The sequence below is a fragment of the Rhamphochromis longiceps genome, linkage group LG1 (genome assembly GCF_057381845.1).
Source record: "Rhamphochromis longiceps isolate RC_006_pf linkage group LG1, R_longiceps_female_GT1.1, whole genome shotgun sequence".
Classification (NCBI taxonomy): Eukaryota; Metazoa; Chordata; class Actinopteri; order Cichliformes; family Cichlidae; genus Rhamphochromis; species Rhamphochromis longiceps.
In genome coordinates, this window is record NC_140557.1 from 40,221,203 (window position 1) to 40,240,587 (window position 19,385).

General features: G+C 42.1%; 1 protein-coding gene across 11 annotated transcripts in view; it reads right to left on the reverse strand.

The window, feature by feature from the left end:
* Positions 1–3,888: 3,888 nt before the first annotated feature.
* ppfia1 (PTPRF interacting protein alpha 1) overlaps positions 3,889–19,385 on the reverse strand; it is a 45,558-nt gene continuing 30,061 nt past the window's right edge. Inside the window, exons 14-31 of one of the 11 annotated variants that reach the window (XM_085408953.1) lie at positions 18,065–18,215; positions 17,401–17,624; positions 17,082–17,313; positions 14,657–14,686; positions 12,574–12,698; positions 12,297–12,469; positions 12,096–12,189; positions 10,928–11,009; positions 10,626–10,826; positions 10,241–10,303; positions 9,471–9,497; positions 7,707–7,882; positions 7,404–7,501; positions 7,149–7,324; positions 6,270–6,338; positions 5,984–6,152; positions 5,755–5,819; positions 3,889–5,510 (exon numbers count right to left, since the gene is read on the reverse strand). In XM_085408953.1, coding sequence (XP_085265079.1) covers positions 5,764–5,819; positions 5,984–6,152; positions 6,270–6,338; positions 7,149–7,324; positions 7,404–7,501; positions 7,707–7,882; positions 9,471–9,497; positions 10,241–10,303; positions 10,626–10,826; positions 10,928–11,009; positions 12,096–12,189; positions 12,297–12,469; positions 12,574–12,698; positions 14,657–14,686; positions 17,082–17,313; positions 17,401–17,624; positions 18,065–18,215 — 2,146 coding nt within the window. In that variant the 3' untranslated portion in view covers positions 3,889–5,510; positions 5,755–5,763. Of the gene's footprint in view, positions 5,511–5,754; positions 5,820–5,983; positions 6,153–6,269; positions 6,339–7,148; positions 7,325–7,403; positions 7,502–7,706; positions 7,883–9,470; positions 9,498–10,240; positions 10,304–10,619; positions 10,827–10,927; positions 11,010–12,095; positions 12,190–12,296; positions 12,470–12,573; positions 12,699–14,656; positions 14,687–17,081; positions 17,314–17,400; positions 17,625–18,064; positions 18,216–19,385 lie in introns of all 11 variants that reach the window. The other 10 variants (XM_085408946.1, XM_085408928.1, XM_085408936.1 and 7 more) reach the window with 10 other exon arrangements.

A 19,385-nucleotide genomic window follows, 5' to 3' on the forward strand; every position in this document is an offset into this window, starting at 1 on the left:
AATCCAAGAAATGCACCCTAGACAAAGCGAGTCTGTGAACTAAGGTGTAGGTCTGTTAGGTTATGTTGTGGTGATCCTCGATATGGGGGATTTGTGTTCATACTGGAGTGCAAAATTAAAACCAATGGAAGATGAACAAGAAAAGTTCAAAGCCATCAGGTGCTCAGTTTAGAAAAAATAGAAAAGAAGAGGAGGAGAAATGAGCAAAAGATGCAGGTAAGCAGATGTGTCATTGGATAATGGCAGGTCAGAGGGAGTGTTCGCCCAGGGCGCCAAACAGGCTAGGACCGCCACTGCTCCACATGAACAGCATTCGACATCTACTAGTAGCTCTTGTGACCCCAGTTGTTCATTCATCTGAGGAGGATCTTATTCCATTCCTTGAAATGGATGAGGACTTTCTTTTGTGTTCATGTTGAAAGTGTTTTAGTGCAATGGAGATGAGTGGAAGCTGTTGACTGACTGCTCAAACAAGAGCCTAAAATGTGTCCTATGGTGTAATAGCAATTGGCATCTGGGACAACTGGTCATTCTGTCCAGTTAAAAGAAACCGGTGAAAATATGCTAACTGTGCTGGAGAAGCTGAAATACACTGAGCATAAATTCACCATATGTGAAAAAACCCCACCAATTTGCATTTTGTGATAAAACTGAATAAACTTTGAACTCACTGTCAACGTTTCCTCTAAGCTGCGCGCGTGCGCAATTGCGCACTGCTGGCACGGTCTCTGCGCACAGAAAATCTGCGTTGCGCACAAAAAAAAATCGAACCTGAATTGAAATTAAAATGAAAACTTTAACAATTCTGTTTTGCAGTGTGAGTCAGTAAGTGACTGGCTGCTCCCGTATGGGATCAGAACGATGGCACCTTATCCCATAGTCCAGCCAATGATGCGATTCACATTCGCATATACGCAGCTAATCAGCTTCTTTGTCAGGCTATGACAGCATCCTTATGTGCCGACACCGGTGTTTAGCGAGCAAAGCAGCGCGGCTGATAAGATAAGATAAGATAAGATAAGATAAGATAAGATAACCTTTATTAGTCCCACACGTGGGAAATTTGTTTTGTCACAGCAGGAAGTGGACAGTGCAAAAGTTATGAGGCAAAAATTAGAATACAATAAGAATAAATACAGTACACAACTGTACAGAATAGAATAAAATAAAATACTATATACAGTAGAATAAAATAAAATAAATATACAATAAGATAAAAATAGAATACAAATACAAATACTATATACAACTGAGTAAAAATACAACGATGACAGAAAGGATTATTGCACTTAGTATTATTGCACATGTATGGATGTGTGTGCTTGATCAGTTAAAGTCTTTATTATGGAGTCTGACAGCAGTGGGGAGGAAAGACCTGCGAAATCTCTCCGTCCCACACCGTGGGTGCCGCAGTCTCCCACTGAAGGAGCTGCTCAGTGCTGTCACAGTCTGCTGCATGGGGTGGGAGATGTTGTCCATCAGGGATGACAGCTTAGCCGCCGTTCTCCTGTCACTCACCACCTCCACTGGGTCCAGAGGGCATCCTAGAACAGAGCTGGCCCTTCGGATCACCCTGTTCAGTCTCTTCCTGTCCCCAGCAGAGATGCTGCCGCCCCAGCAGACCACACCATAAAAGATAGCAGAAGCCACAACAGAGTCATAGAAGGTCTTCAGGAGTGGGCCCTCCACTCCAAACGACCTGAGTCTCCGCAGCAGGTACAGCCTGGATGTGGAGTGAAGCCACGTTAATGACAACGTGTACAACCATTGGAGATGTGAGCAGGACAGACGGAACAATTGACATAAAAAGTGTGGACTTTATACCAGTTTTTAAATTGTGTTGATCGGCCACGTAAAACCAGAGTTATGATAAAAATATCTGTAATGTTTGGTTTTCTTCCTGAATACTGTCGTTGTTTATATTTACTGCGGGAAGAAACGGTAAAAACGGCGTTTTATAAGGAAAACGCTCGAAAGCCTGTGAGCAAAAACAAAACCCAAAAAACTCCACCCTTTCCTATTGGTCGAAAAATGTACCATGTCGACCAATCAAAAAATGATATGGCAACATGGCATTTAGTTATTTAGGAAGTGGGAAGTTTTAGGAATGACGGCGTGTTTTGAGATGTGAGAGATTTGCCACGTTTAGCGCAAATCTTGTGTAGTTAGTGTGTAGTTAGTGTGTAGTGTAGTCAATAGTTTTGTTGTGTGTGTCAGAACAATGAGTCGCCTGCTGAGTGTTACAGGTGTTACAGCAGTGACACATCTGCTGCTGTCAGGCCTGCAGGTATCAGGCTGTTGTTCTCCTTCATCTCATAGTTGACAGAAATTATTTTTTGGAGTGGCACAAATAATTTGTGTGGCATCAAATTTGATGCAGAGCAGCTGATTGTTCTGTAAATAGTTTGAAATGTTTATTTAAAAAAACGCCTTGGCTGCATTTTTAGGTAAACAGCTGCAAAAAACTTTGTTGTTTGCAAAACTCAGTTACTTTTTTGAAGAAGTAACTATATAATTAATTACCCAACATTGGTCATTATTTACTGTATTTTGCAGACAGAGTTACAGACTCTCTCCCAGACCACAGACTCATAATACAAGTCAGAGCTTTATGAAAAAAAAACAAAAGAAACTTGTGTTTTCAAAATTGGAGTTCAAGTTATTTTTACTTCCAATAGTGTTAACATACTACACAGGTCATGAACAAGAATTGTTTTTAATTTTCATTGTAAGTGGGCTAAAATAGTTAATTAAAAGTAGTCTAACATAAATGTAAATGCTGTAATTTTATTATTTTAATAAACCATGTAACTTGCATGGATTCGATGCTGGCGTCACCACAGTGCACACGTCTGCTGTTGCTCACAGTGGTCCAAGGGATCGCTCAGGGAGTTTGTGTGTTCGCTCAGACACATGAAAAATTAGAGGGAACATTGCTCACCGTTGAATTAGGTAATAACTATTTTCTGGAAAACAGCAGAACCTTTATTTTTTGATGTAGGGTGGTGTAATATACGATGCAGCAACTACTTCCATTGTAGTTAGGTGAAATTATTTTGGTAAACCTCCATTTTTATTAGAATTTGTGTTTTGGGCAGAAAGGTCTTGGTGTTGGTAGCCAGGGATTAGTCCACCAGGGCTTCCACTCTTAGCCCCCACCTGGCACACAATGCACCCGACCCCTACAGTGCCTAATGCGGGTGGTGGGCCTCCAGGAGGATGGACCCATGTTCCTTTTTTGGGCTGTGTCCAGCCAGGGCCCATGGACTAAGGCCCAGCCACCAGACGCTCACCATCAGGCACGCTCCAGGGCAGGGCCTCAGTAAGCCCATCCTGGGCAGGGTGAACTGTTCCCTTGATGTTCTACTCATAGGGGTCCCTCACCCATGATGAATTTGCCATAGAGGGCCCTACCAGCAGACAAAAGCCCCGACGGACTACATGGCCCCTGGGATCCCTGGGACACACAAACCCCTCCACCACGATAAGGTAGCGATTTGCAGTTTTCCTGGGCGCCTTCTGGGTGAGGTGTTCTGGGCATGTCCCACCGGGAGGAGGGTCGGGGGCAGATCCAGGACATGCTGGAGAGATTGTATCTCTCAGCTGGCCTGGAAACGCCTTGGTGTTCACCCGGACAAGCTGGAAGTGGTGGCCGGGGAGAAAGTGTTATGGGCTGTTAAGGCTGCTGCTCTCGCAGCCTGGCCCCAGAAATGTGGAAGAAGATGGATGGCAGAAAGGTTTTGGAAATGTATCAATCTAATAATAATAATAAAAAAGACATTACTAAGTCTCGTGGATACTTAAATATCCAGGAAAACTCGCACTGCTTTTTGTTAAAGGACACCGTCTGTCCACCGCAGGAGGAGCAGAAAAGACAACTCTTCAGGCTTTTATTTGCAGTGGAAAATAGGTTTCAGTATTTTATTGAAAGTAAGCAATAAATAATACTGTGATAAAAATAGTTTATAAGTACTCAGACTGTACATCATTGTTACAAGATCAGAAGATTCATCAGGAAGAGCAGGAATAAAAACAGCAACATGATTTGCATTGTGCATAAATGGCTAAATCACAAACAAAAAACATTTCTAATGTCAGCTTCAACTACATGTAGAGTGAAAAGAAAAGTCTCCGGTTCCGACTCATTTGCCACAAAGGCTTATGCTGGAACCCGTGTTGTGAGTGTAGACGGAAAAACATAAGTAGCACTGCAACATTCAGACGTAGCTCTGGAAGCATTACTGACGCCACAAAACACGAATGAGTAATAATAAATAAGAAGAGACGACAGAGAGGAGTTAAACAGTAAGGCTTGATATAAAATCTTTGTACAGAGTGTTTTTAAAAAAGGGTTGCTGGTGGACTGCACCACCATCAGGGGCTTCTGGTGACAGTGGGGATCGACTGAGGCCTCAGTGAAGTTGGTCCGTTGAAGGAGTTTCCACACTTTGGAGTCATCCACACATTTGTTTAACGTTCTTCTGCACGAGTGAGCATTTCTCCAGAGGTGAGGAAGATTTTGTTAAAGGGATAAATTGGGTGCATATAAGCGTGCATATAAGCGGAGTGGATTCTGCATGCAAGGTAAACTGCAGAGAACCTGGAAATCTGTTGTTTTTTACTTGCATCTAAATGTAGCCCTCTGTAGTTTTTATCCTTGCTACAATTATATGGCTTTGATTCTTTAAGAGTTTCATTTTGGTATCACAGGTATGGAAAATAAACAGACAAGAGAGAAATATATTGCGTTTCACATGATATGTGTTGTCACCATCGCCTGGGCTTGCCAGCAGTTATTTTAATACCGATGGAGGACTCACAGTGTTGAGCAGTTTGTGAAACGGTTTGACGACTCCAGCAATTTCTCTGATATTCACACATCCACTGACCTAAGAGCTGCATTTACACTAAATCACAAGTAATAAGCTACTAATATTACAACAGTTAAAAAGGGCAAAGATATGAATTAAGTTATATCACGTATCCAAGTCACTTGAGAATTAATTCATTGATTAGAATTCAAATCAAATATGAGAGACAAAAACATACATCTGTTCAACTGAATCAGAATTATAAAAAAAGATTAGATGAAATGTCTGTTGGTAGAAATATACAAACTCCAGATTGTTGAAATATTCAGTTACATACATCTGAGAGTTGAGCTTAATGCGGGCACAGTGGAGAAATGTTGCTTTTATTAAAATAAAATTAAAAAAAGGTGGGGGGGTGATTAAGAGGAGAGAGGCAAAAAGGGGTTACATAGAAATTCTAAAATCAACAATCCCATTGGTTTACATAAATATATAATAACAAATGTAGGTAAATCTAGAAAAGCTCTTCTAGGGATACTGAAATTAGTGAGTAAAGTCTTTCTCTGTGATGTCAGCAAGAAGCAAAATATCTTTGTAGGGTCCTTGCAAGTTATTTCAGTTCATCATCCTGGTCTTGAATGCAGGGAATTCCCCTTCATCGTCTGACCAGCGGTTACCTATAGAAATAATGAGGATAAACTGAGAAGGGAATGCGAGAGATCACCGGACGTGAGAGGGAAGCAGGACAGAAGCCGAGAGGTGGGTGGATGGGTTGAGATGAGGGAGAAACAGGAAAGAGATGCGTAAAACGTGCGTTAGAGCAGAGACCTCCAGTACGAGAAAGCTACTTCTGCTTGCATAGAGGAGCAGTTCAGCAGTGAAGAAATAGCCATACACGTCTCTGATTTGAGGATTTCATCATTTTTGACATGTGCGGTCTTACCGTTGTGTGTTAACAAGAGTAGGTCCTGACTGTGGCAGTGTCCAGCCTCTGTATAGACTGACTTCCTGTATTTCCACGTAGGCAGAAATCACATGCAAAGACATGCCGTTAGTCACAGCATCATCACAAAGCCAACCAAAAAGAAGCGAGTGCACGTGAGGAGATGTTAAGCATCGACAGAGCGTCTCACACACACCATGCGCACACTGACACCGCTCTCTCTGCTTACCATCCATCGGGCTCCTCTTTGGCTGAGTCGAGGGAGATGCCGCACTACTGCTGGTAACTCGGAAGTTGGCAGGCAGGGTATCTGATGCACCCAAGGACATCCCCCTCATGTCTTTGGGCCTGAACTTCTTTCTCCATGAGGGAGCACGGCGGAAGTTCTTATCATCATCCTAGAATATGATGAGGTAAAGAAAAAGGGGGGAAAGACAGGAGACGTTTTTAGTCCACAGATATTCTTATTGTTACTTAGCGGCGTCAACAAGTCAGCAAATGTCCGTGTTTGTCACCTCTTCCATTCTCCTGTCTGTGCCCATCGCCAGCAGACTGCTGTATTCACGCTCAAGAGTCGCCCGGGCCTATAGAGGAAGGAAAAGAAGAAGAATGAGATTAACAGAAGACCTTGGCGCTGACCTGCACTGTCCTCATCCTCCTGTCTGCTGAGCAGCTGATCTGAAATGAACTTTGGTCCTCACTAAATCTCTCGTTTCTGTCATCAAAACCCATTTCGTGCAGTTCCCGTTCTCATGCAACTTCCTATATAATTATGCGCTTTCAGATGTAAACCTCAGGTCACTCATGTCAGGCTGACACCAGCACTGCAGTTACACATGGAGCACAGTGCCACTTATCTCAATGGCTTGACAAAAAAACCCAAAAAAACCAAAAACCCCATCTTGTAAGTAAAATTTAAATGTATATAAATGTACATCAATTTCCTTTGTATGGCCCGGGCACTGCACCAAACTCAAAGCTTAAGGTCTTTGGGAGGAGCCCATTGGCCCAAGCAAGCAATGAGTTATCTTTAAGCACCTGATGGATCTCAGTTATTTTATAGGAGGTGGTTGCAGAAATTCTATTTTTATATGGATCGTCACTTTTATTTAAACTGGTCTGTACAATTGCACATCTGGAAACATTTAGACAAGAACAAACGTGTGTGATGCAGTCTAATTACACTTGTTTTTAACATGCCAGCTGTGAAAATAGACCACACAGGCAACCGAATAAACAGTAGTGAGAATGCACTTGCAGTTCTAACAAAGGATTTTTTGGACAGAGTTGGGACTAACTGATTCTCATGTGAGAAAAGTGACCATGTTTGGGCCTTCAAATATGAAAAGCAACAGCTGGATGGTGAAACATCATAAACATTTGGTTTTGTGCACCTGTGTGTTCTGAGTGGGGATCTGCAGCAGCAGGGCCAGGGCGTTGTGATCAAAGGTATCATCCAAGGCGAGCAGTGCACCATGGACGCCACTCTCACAAAGGTTGCTGCTGTACTCTTTGAGACCAATGGCCTGAACCCAACTGATGACACGCTCATTACTCCACACCAGCACATCTGAAAGCACAGAACAGAGATGAGTGACGCACGATAACACCAAGTTGTTTTAATGAGGAAAGAAAAAAGCATGTATTACCTTTAAACTCCAGCATGGACTCCTCCCTCCTCCTCTCCAGCTCCTTTCTGTCATAGTTGAGCCTCCGCAGACACATCACACCGCACTGAAAGCTGTTCCTGTAGCACAAACACACACACTCGTTCACTGTGGAGCCTCTTAGTTGTTAATCTGCCACGATGTGCTCGTCTTTTTCCCCAAAGTAAGCTGTTTTATTTCTTTTTGACTAGTGGCAGAAAGGACAAAGTTGCATGTATGCGTGGCATGATTGTAGTAGGCTGTGGTTTCTTCACTGCTGCTAATAAAAATGAATCTATGTCTCACCTGTGGAAGCTGTCCACCATCTTGAGCTGTCCCCTAAGATCCTTCTTGGTTAGATGGTCAAGCATGCGGGCATCCACCAGCGACTCCATGAAGTAGGAGCGGTACTGTGGCAAACCCAGGCTGGGCAGCCACTCGTTACCGATCCACTCGTGGTTCATGTCTCCGTACGCCAAAGTCTACAGTCAGAGAAGATGAGACTTAGCTGGTGTTTGAGAGAGTGGGCTAAAAAGATGGAGGCGTGGTAGAGGCTAATTACAGCAGGTGTATATTAACCGTTTTAACAGCAAACTGATTAAAAATGTATATATTAAAAAAAAGAAAATATTCGAATGATAATCAACAATGTTTCCACCTGTTTAATGACCAGTTTATAGAAAATATCTAAGAAAGTCTAAGAACGTAAAAGGTGGGAGACAAATCTGCAACTCAGCAACTAGATGAACCCAGTGAGTCGCCCGGCAACAGTGAATAAGTCCAGGAAGGGATGCTTTACATTTTTTTCTTTATTGTGTAGAGACAAAGGAAGACAAAACCAAAGTGTGTGTATGCACTGAGGATGTAAATAATCAGGTCGACTAATCCTGATTCACAAAGCAAAATGAAGCAAGTTATCTGTGAAAAGACTCCACACATCAGTGGCAGTGCACCGGTTTCTATCAGGAAAGCTGACACAGTGTGAAGGAAGCTAACACATACACCCACAGCTTTTCTTCGTATTAATTTTTGACTTGGCTGCAGACTGTGGTCAACTGAAAAGCTCCAACATTGCTTTGACTGTTGGCTCTTTCGTCACGTGTCACATTGGTTGGTAAACTTTTAGTGGACTTCATTTTTTTGACTTGACCCGTCTCCTCTCAGACACATGTTTAAAAAACTAAACAAAAACCAATCTTGCCCCTTGTCATTACTTATTTTACTAACAAACCGATCATTCCATCTCAAATCGATTGTTGTGCTCAGCTGTCCAGCTGAATGAACATTTAATGAAGAAACATGAAATTCATATTTAATTTACAATTAATAAAATGCTTTGTTCTTTCACCTTTCATGAGGCAGCTGCTGAACATGAATATTTCAAAAACTATAACATAAAACCCTGAAAGTTTCGTTTCTTACCACTAAAATGAATTAGGATCTAAGTTTTGGTTTATACTAAATATTAATTAAGCATATTCTTGGATGATTTATTTGCATTGAACATGAGGAAAGTAACGATTAAGTCGTGCCTGATGTTGAAGTACAGCTTATTAGTTTAACGCATCAGATCTGATTTGGCAGATAATCAAAGCCATGTATTCATGTTTATAGATTTATCTTTGAAAGTTGTTTAAAATAATTAAATAAATAGATATATTTTTACTTTAATTGGATGAACTCACTACAGATTTAAAAGAAATCATTGTGTAAGGTTACTCTGTTTCATTTTACTGTTATTTTCCTTTGAACTACAGCACCGCCTCTCAGCAGCTGTTGTGCAGATAGTGTACTGTTTCATTATTATATTATCATGTATTTGCTCAACTAAACTGGATACATAAAAATTCAGCTGGAGTTTTTTGGAGCAGTTTGCTTTCGCTCTAAGAGCAAACCTCTATAGTAGCAACTGTATGCAGACAAGCTCCAAATTAAACTGTGCTAGAATGTGCTTGTTGTGAATAAAGGAGTACAAGGCAATCATAACCGAATTTAAAAAACAAAACAAACAAGCAAACAAACAAACAATCACAGGTGAGAATAGGTGGGTTTTGGAGAACGTATGCAAACCTGGGCCCAGCTACCCTCGTCATCCTCCTGGTGTTAGCATGGTTAGAGTGAGCATGGTGAGAAGAACAGAAAGGTGAGGGGTTAGTGTGCAGTGCTGGGGTTAGAGAAGCTTCAAGTGGAAAGTATAAAGCAATAAACAAAATAACAAGTCAGTAAAAATAGCAGGAAAATAACAGACAAACAAATGGTGAGGCATCAAACAGGAAATACAAATGCTGGGTGATCAGAGGTATATATAAATATGAAAATAAATAAATGAATAAAACATTAACCTATAAACCTTTTGAGGACATTAAATTGTCCTCAAAAGGTTTAACCCAACCAGATCTATTAAAGAGAAGCATTTCTGGTATCAGACAAATGTGTGTGTAATGTCTGATTCTTTTGGCTATACATCACCCACTAATGAGTGGCAATGTTTCATAAACAGCCCAATCTAACTTTGGTAGTGGGAGGTAGTTCTTCATGTGTATTCCATCTATGTCCATGTAAGGTGAAAGCTATACAAAAGGTGAAACATACATATACTGTACAAGGACTAAAGAAGAGCATGAGCCCAATCCAAGAACAACAAAGAAGTCGCCCACTAGGGGAACGAAAAAGGCTTTGTTTCAAGACACTCAGTGATCGTGCACGCAGCCAAATTCATACTGGACGTATCCAATGTAATAAGTGAAGTCTGGCAATACTGAAGACAACTTGAAACAAAGCTCAACCACAACCATAGATGTGAGAAGCCACCAGTGCCCAGCCAATCAGGGTAGACTAACCGTGGGAGGCGTGGCTGCCAAACTTTCCATTTCTTCATGTGTGACCCAAACGTTTCCTGTGGTCTGATCATTTGACACCAACCAATCAGAAATGCGCCAAGCGGGAAGAGTGGTGAAGGCCAGAAAGAGAGCCAAATGGAGAAAAAACTATGAAGCATTTGTTTCATTCATTGTTAGCAACTGAACTCAGATGAAACCAGTAGAAATTGGATTCAAGCATTAGTACATGTTAAGTATGTAGGCAGTCAAAAGTGTCATGCTAATGAGATGATATGAATGTGACAGTGCTTAAAAGTATCATCAAGACTTTGAAAGTGTAAGCAATGTGATCAGTGTTAAATATGCACAGTGGTCCAGCTGCAGGTATGAATGCACTGACGGGTACCGTTCTGGAGGTCGGTGGGGCTGAAGGGCTGGTGAGAGACATGATTTCCTGGATGGCCAAACGAAGCTTCAGACGATGCAGTGGGTTGCTGATTCCAATCTCCCGCTGGATCTCTGTGTCTGATAGTGCTGACATGATGGCTCCACTCTTCACATTGGCACGGCATGCAGCCACGTACCAGGCTGGCATGCCCACCCACAGCTGGCCAGAAGGGGACAGATTAGCAACAGTTAAACAGGATTAATGATTTAGACATGCTACTGAGTTTACTGCTTTTAAAATGAATTGTGTTGGTCTTGTACCTCCAGCCAAACCACAACAGTTGGTCCATCCCACTGGGCAAACGGGAGGCCTTGTCTGCGAGCCTCTTCTAGTAATTCATGCCTGGAAGACGCAATACATGTGAAAGCCAACTTGGTGGTTCACTTGCTCAAGGACCAAAATATTCACAGCCACAGATCCAAATGTTTGTCACAAAATCCCATTATGCACACACAAACCCCAAGACATTAGCTGACATGCATACTGAGTGAAAGAGAGAGAAAGGGGAAAGGGGGAGGGGACAAACACAGGACCTGAACCCAAGAAAGACTCAGTGCTCCACTAGATGTAGCTGTGTGCCACACCATCAACAAGCTCACCATCTGTTTAGCAGATCCATTTTAAAGAGTTGGCAGAAATGTCCAAAAGCACGTTATTAAGTAACAATTCAGTTTTACGTAAATAAAGGAGTGTAGGAACAAAAAAATATAACTATGCTAATGTTTATTTTATGGACAAGAACACACGCAAAGAGCCAACTTCCATTTTTCCTATGGCTGTAGTGCATAACGTCATGCTCCAAAAGGAAAACTGCGATAGGAAAATCCTGCACTCACTACAATCAGTGCACACACATTCCTGTTAGTTATGCTCCACTATGGAAAGCAGGATAAAAAGCAGCATGGAAAATCTATCAGACATTCAAAGAGATACTTGGTCGGGGTCTGCAGGGTTACTGGTGAGGTCAATGTGAAGCCAAATGCGAGAAGATCGGGCAAGGCAAAAAGCAACATGAGCCAACTTACCCAGTCTTTGGACTACAGATGGAATGAGAGAGAGTGGGGGTGGTACAAAATGTGAAAAAGGAAAAAAAATAAAGAGAAAGAATGAACTGATGATTATTGAAGGGCCATGTGACAGCAAAACATTTATGGTGTTTGCAATTTGCTTGAACAAAACTAAGAATGAAAGTGTCAAAAACCCCCAAAACAAAACAGGAGATGTGAGAGATGATTGCGATGGAAATGCCGTGGGGTGGAATGAAAGGCTGTGCACGTGAGCCAGAAAGAGCTTGTGAGGCAGCCCTGGACTGCAGCACAACAACACAGACTGATATCTGCACAATTACAAGAGCCTTTTATCCTCTATATTCGCTTTCTTACTCTGCATAAACATTGGAAGGGATGGGACTGTCATACAGACACTTACTTCTTCTGTAGCTTCCTGTTTTTCTCTGCAGGACCACCAAGGGTGCCCACACCCAAGCCATCCTTCGGAGAGCTCTCTGCCTCGGGAGTGCCAGCTAGAACATAACATTGAGCTCAGAGATCTAACATAGATCATAAACTCATCACTATTAGTAGCATATATGTCCAGAACATCGGCTTAGCACTGCTGCTAGTGTCTGACCTTGGCTGGCAGGATCCTTGCCAGGAATGCTGGGCCGACCTTTCTCTTTCTTCCCAAACAGGCGTCCAATGGATGACTTGATACTTTTCTTCTTGGCTGCTTTGTTGAGAGAGTCTTGGCTGCTGTTGCTACTGCTTGGGTTACTGCCCTGTCCATCCTGCAGGCTGCTCAGCCTACACAAATAAGGGTTAAGTTATTAGATAGAGAAAGAAGAAACAAATGTTTAAATCCCAGAAACACTAAAACAATTTTTCCTGGATAAAAATGCACGTCTTACCCTCGGATGTCTCGGATGTCCTCGTGACTAGCGGCGTGGCCCACCTCCCTATTCAGTCGGATGGAACGTGGAGTAGTGGGGGGTGACGTCTCACAATGAATAGTAGCCTTATCATCTTGAGTAGACTGCATGACACAGACAGAGAAACATTAATGGAAAAAAAAAAACAACAATGAAAAAACCCTACTGTTCATAATACACACCAAGAGGCTACACTGTATGTGGACTATGAACAATCCATACAGACTGGATATTGGTAACAGATACAGTACTGTGAACAATCAATTATTTAGTGGGAATACTGTGTGCAGTGTAATTTCACAAAGGCAAAAAGGAGAATGAAACTCAGTCTCCCAAAAGAGAACGAACTTCGAAGTGATGAACACTGTAAAACAAACAAAAAAGAAACCAAAGTTGCTACGAGTGTTTTTAATGTGGAGGGAAAAATGAAGAATGATTGACAGATCCTGGCTTCTAATTATGGTATTAACCAGTCACTGATGTAACATATAGGAGGGATCCGTGGGAAAAGTCCTGCCTCAAAATTAAACCTGGAACCTGCTATTAGCACTTCTTAAACAGTTCACCAGGTAAGTAAATATTTCTTTAGTGTATTTTGTACAATGTAAACTAAAAGCTAACCAAGACCTCCTGTTATATGTCTGAAGTTCCTTCAGATTTGATGGTCTTGACCTGGAGCCAAATATTTTTTGGGTCATTGTTGTATTGGAAGACACTGGAAGACAGAGCCACAACCCAGACTACTTGAGGTTTTTGTTCAAAATCGTCACATCTTTCCGTAATGATTTCTCCCACTTTGACGAGATTCCCAGTTCTAGACACACTCAAGCATCCTCACAGCATAATATTCCCATTATCGTGTTTCACTACTGGGGTGGTGTTCTTTGGGTCACACGCCTCGCCCTTCTTTCTCAAATCATAAGCAAAGAGCTCATCTGACCAAAAGAGGCCCTTCCAGCATACATAATCGTTCTCCAGGTTGTTTTCAGCATCCTTCAATTTGGCTCAAAGGTATCTCTTCTGTAGAAAATCAAGTTTTCCTTAGTCTTCAACCTCTGTCCATTCCCATGCGGCGTTCTAGTCATCGTCTGCTTTGAGACTACAATTTCCTACTTGGCTAAGTCACTCACTAATGTCTTGGTAGTTGTTCTAGGTCTCTGATTGTTGATGATACTTCTCACACCAGTTCTTGAAACTTGAAAATACTGTAATAATTTTGTATTTTCATCCTCTGTAAGCATCAACAATTCTTTTTCTCAAATTTAACTGATTTATTTTGTTTTTTGTCATGATCCTTTCTCAAGTGACAGCTCAAACCCTTGTAGAAGTTTTTATATTGTGTGTAAGTTAGAGGGCAACACTAATTTACACACATTAGAGACTACTTGCTGGAAAATTATCCCTTCACTGTTTTTCACACAGACAGAAAAACTCAAAGGAGAACAAGTTAAAACTCTAGCTGTTTTGATGCAAACAAACTTGCTTTGTACACCACCATCTTTTTGTAAACTTTGCTGCAGGTTGGCAGGAGCCTCCATCCTTGTCTGTTGCTGTGATGGCTGCAATATGCAGGGGTGATTTTATTTTAAAGTCAGAGATAGCATTTATTCCACTAGACGCATTCTAAAGAATGAGTCCCTTACATACTAATAAATTATGATTGATTATTACAGGTGAAGCACCACAGCAGTGTTAAAATAAGTAAAAGAAATGACACTAAAGTGCAATAAAAGTCTGAGGTGCTGGCCTGGAGGCCCAGTAATGCAAAAATGTTATGCTGGAGATTGCCTGCAACAGACGTGTGTTTGATTTGATAATAGAAAATACATTACTTAAAACTCAATATGAAGAAAGGAAACGTATTATTTGCAGCACTGTTACACCCCCCCCCCAAACAATTGAGGCATTCAAAAACAGGACTGCATATTTCCAACGGATGGAGGATTTAAGGATGGGATGGGGAAACTGAAAAGTAAACATTAGGGATTAAACTTGGGGGTGGGAGATGTTACATAGCAAACAGGTCCCTCACAAAGCTCGGGAAAGCAGGTCTCTAGTTTACCTTCCTGCGGTGCTTGCGCAGGTCACTAGGCTGAAGTGTGGCAAAAAGGGAGAGAGGAGAGAAGCAGTTAGTAATACACAACAGATCAGCGGTGGAATCAAGCCATGCACAAAGAGACAAGAGCAGAAAATCACACGAAGATACACAGAACAGTTATCCGTGTGCGCACACACAGGCAGAGACACACACGCAGACTCAGAGAAGCTGTTGTTTTTATTGTGCAATTAAGAAAGGTAGTTCTTGGGAAATTAAAGTCTGCAGGAGTACCACCACACCCAAGGGAGGAGACACTGCAAAAACCAAGCTGAAGGTTGGGTCAAGGTAGGCTGGGTGCAGTCTAGCTCACAATTACACCACCACCAATATTTGAGTGGGATAAAAGCTTTTATAACATTTGTTTGCATTGATAAATCAATTAAGATGCCAAGCAGCTAGCTGACTACTCATGCTAAACAGCATTTGAAATCACAGGTGATGCTATAGTGTGTGTGTGTGTGTGTGTGTGTGTAACAATAACTGTACGGCACCTGAATTTATGAGCACAGCTGTTCTCGTCATATTTTCCACTCTGCACCAATAGTGGTGGAGGACAGATCCCCCCCACCCCACCCCTCTGCATTCCACATAGACCTGGCATTAGCAGAGCAAATAAACCATCACTGTGCCACATTTCTGCAGGAATTTTCCTGCCCCAGGAAGAAAGTATCTAATCACTCATTTCCTTTGCTCAGCTGACACTGTAGGGGCCAAAGCAGGGAAGAGCGTATGCTATAAAAGGAAAACGGGAAGAGGAAATTGATGGGTGAGCAGAAAATTAATTTAATTACCCAAATTGTTTTCTTTCCTCTTGGAGTGTCTATTTATGTGTCTACTTATGCATTAATGATAATCTTGTGATTTTTTTAACCCAAGTAAGATTTATAAATGTAAAACTGACGACATGATCTGCCAGACTCAAAGACAAAGACTCCCTTCATGTCTAATGTATTACAGCATTACTTCAATAAACTGCTTGAATTGTTTAAATGCCTGATTTTAAGCAGGGCAGATGTAAATTGCTGCTCTGCAATCAAGCAACTTCATTAGTATAAGTAACTTCAACACACACTGAACAAACAAACAAACGTTAAAGGGACACTCAACTCAAACATCTGGAACAACCAAACAAATGCAAGTACTGCTAGAGTAACTCCAGCTGCAGGGTTAACAGGGTAACCAGTGGTTTTACAGTTCCACAGAACCAATACGAAACTGAATGCAGCGAGAGAAGCCAAAAATAAACAGATGTGCACCTCTTGTCATATCAGCTGGCACACAGAGTCAGTTGTCTGTGTCTTTAATGTAATCAGGATCTTGAATTTGGGATGCCCTTGTTTCTTAAGTTAAAAAATAACCAAAGAGATATTAAGTGGCAGCCTAAACAGACGCTTTGCCAAAAATAAAGCAAACTTTGAAAAAGAGTACTAGCTGGTTCCTGGTGATGTTTTAAATATATGGAATTCAGCTTAGCATTTCAGGTGTGCTTGTTATGATTTTCCTATTGAGGAATACTGAATGCTGACAGGAGACCTGGACAAGCCTGAACATCCACACTCACAGCTTTGTGTCTTTTGTTACTCTGCGTTTACACAAGTCAATGAATCAGATGTGTAAGTGAGAATAAAAGAAAAAAATAAGCCTGGCTTCAAGTCCGACCTGCCCCCCGCCCCTTACTGCTCTAGTGTCAAATAAAGACTAAAATGCCCAAATAATAATCTAAAAAGAGGCTAACTGAGGTTTTCCTTGGCTTTCACAAAATATTACAAGCATGTCTCCATTTGATGACTTTTATAAGCAGTCAAAAAAACAAATACAAAACCCCAGAGCCACGATTTGGATTTAACACAGAGAAAAAGTTTCCTGTTTGCACTGAAGTTGGCAAAAGGATCAGAAGAGACAGGAAGTGGCAGACTGCACCCACCCAAGAAGGGAATGAAGGAGCTGTGGGGAGATGGGCAGGTACCTGGAAGTATGGTGCAAAGTTATTGGCTTGAAGTGGGGCACTGAAGCCAGTTGTACCATAAGGCAGATAAGTTACTGTCTGATGGGAGAGGGAGCTCTGGGTGACGTAGGGGTCATAGCAATACTGCTACAGGCAGGGCGCAGTTATATATGTAAACTGTTACAAAGTCATGCATACAAATAGAAGCAGACGATCACACTGATAAAACATAAAAGCAACATTGAAGGCCGGTCTTGTTTTAATTATATAATAATCCTAAAAAACAAAGACAGCAAATTAAGACAACAGCTTTAAAATATCAGGAATTGTAATCAGAGAAATTAATATTAGTCTTACAGTGATGTATATCTCAAAGGGGCTTTCTAAAAAATGTATGTTTAGGAAATTGTGATACTCATTACAGGAAGGTAAAAGAAAAGTTACCAAGGTCATGACACCCATTCGATCCAGTTCTCTGTTGGGGCTGCGGGGAATGCGCCTCGGAGTGGAGTGGCCAGAGCCGGGTGGAGAACCGCCCAATGACGAGCCAGCATATAGCGACGGAGGGATGGAGCTCATGGAGCGGAAATGTCCTCCAAGGCTATCACCACTGCCTACCCGGCACTCTATCTCCTCTGCCCGGATAGCGGTGCTCTCCTTCTCCTCTTGGATCATTCTGCAAGTGAAAGAAAGGTGAAAATATGGCAATATTTACATGGAAATGGGGTTACATGAGACAAGTGTGTGCTTGTTATAGTGGTACCTGATTTCATTGTTGATAGCATCCAGCTGCTCCTGCAACATCAGGGCAAGGGTCTGTGCATCAGCCTGGCCAGCGGGGGACAGCAGGTCCACCGAGCTGAAAACTGTCTCTCGATCCTCCTCCAGGTCTGAGGCGTCCATGTCGCTCTCAAAGGCCTGTGCCACATTTGCCAGCACATTAGCCTGTTGCATGCGCTCCCACTCCTGCTCATTTAAAGTCTGCACCTACATTTATACACATAGGTATAAAACAGGGAATGAGAATGGAGAGAAGGAAAGAAAGATACCAGGAAAGAAGACAGTATGGAGAAAATAATCAAAAGGTTGGAGAAAGCAGGCAGCAGGCATGTGAGAGGATGTCAGGCAACAGAGCAATACATAGTTAGATCCTAGGGTGTTTGTCATTGATGCAGCACACAGACACCGTCACTGTTATCTCAGGCACACTGACTTACATGTCGCTGATTGTCCGTAATAGTAGCAAACAAAGAAGCGGGGGAGAAGAAGAAAAGCATCAGAGAACTCAAACATTAGACTGAAACAGGAAAGAAAGAAAAAGCCGTACAAGGCAAACAGCTAAGAGATGTTCTCAAATAGTGGATTAATTAAACATGAATGACCAGATCTGTCGTTTAACTGCTTTATGTCTGCAGGTGTGAGCTTACTTTGGAAGGTTCATCCCGTAGCGCTGCCACGCGTCCCTTCTGAGGCCGTCTCAGGACGAGAGCGCTGCCATAATGGTCCGAGTTACTGTCCATCATCGAAGAGGCCGACACTGGATATCTGAAATCTGGGGTGCTGCCCAGCTGAGACCGCCTTGAAAAACACAGTCACACCAATGAAAGTCATTCATGAATCAATAGAAAACTAAGAGGTTACATCAGGTGTATATTTTCAGTCAATGACTGAATGATTTCAGTCACATCTGTAGGCCATCTGACATTTTGACAAATTGGACGGGAAAACAATAGTTCCTGCAGCGTCTGTGGCCGGTCTGTTAATATCAACACTGTACTGTATTGATTTTGGAGAACATTAGGTTGCAGTCGTGCAGCTGCAACTTGGTGCAGAACGAAATGGCCATTACGTGAAATGCCTATGGTTGTTATATTAGCCTCGATAGAAATTACCTGCTTTATGCGACGTTCAGTTCAAGAGGCTACACCATCGTCATAAGCAAAGCATGTATTTTATGCTACATAAAAAATAAACATTTAAGTAAATAAAATGAAGCTTTATGGTAGAAATACAATTACTGGCCACTTTGTTAGTTACACATGTCTAGAACCAGGTTGGAGCACATTTTACCTCCAGAACTTTTTACAACAGCATGCTGGAAACTGTCCCCTGATACTTTATTGACATAACAGCATTACACACTGCTGGATTGAGCTCTGGTGACCGTTAACGCCACTGGAGGCCAGTGACGTTTTTGAGCTTTGTGACATGATGTGTTTTGTGCTGAAGTTGGCTACACTGTGGTTATAAAGGGGATATGGTCACCAACAATACTCAGGTAGGCTGTGTTGTTTACACAATGTTCAACTGGTACTAAGAAGTCCAAACTATGCCCAAAAAATACTCCCAACATCATTAGGCCACCATCAGTCTGAACAGGATAGCTCTAAGGCCGGATGGATCCATGCTTTCATGTTTTTTAAGCTACTTTGTGACCCTACTATCTGAATGCAGCAGAAATCAAGAGTCATCAGACCATGTGTGGTCTTTTAGCTGCACTGCTTCAGGGTTCAACATTCTTAGCCTGGCGGGGCGAAGGACACTGTCTCAGCTGAACTATGGACACGAACACACACATACACTGATATGCACACTCATCCCCCCTCCCTTTCCAAACGCCTTCGATGCTTGTGCCCAGCACATGGCATGGCAGTCAACTGGACCAGCGCAGACATGCTGCAGGACCGGATGCGCTGTCTACACCGGCTCTCTCTTACCCTTACCCGCCCTTGTTGCTTGTCTTGTGTT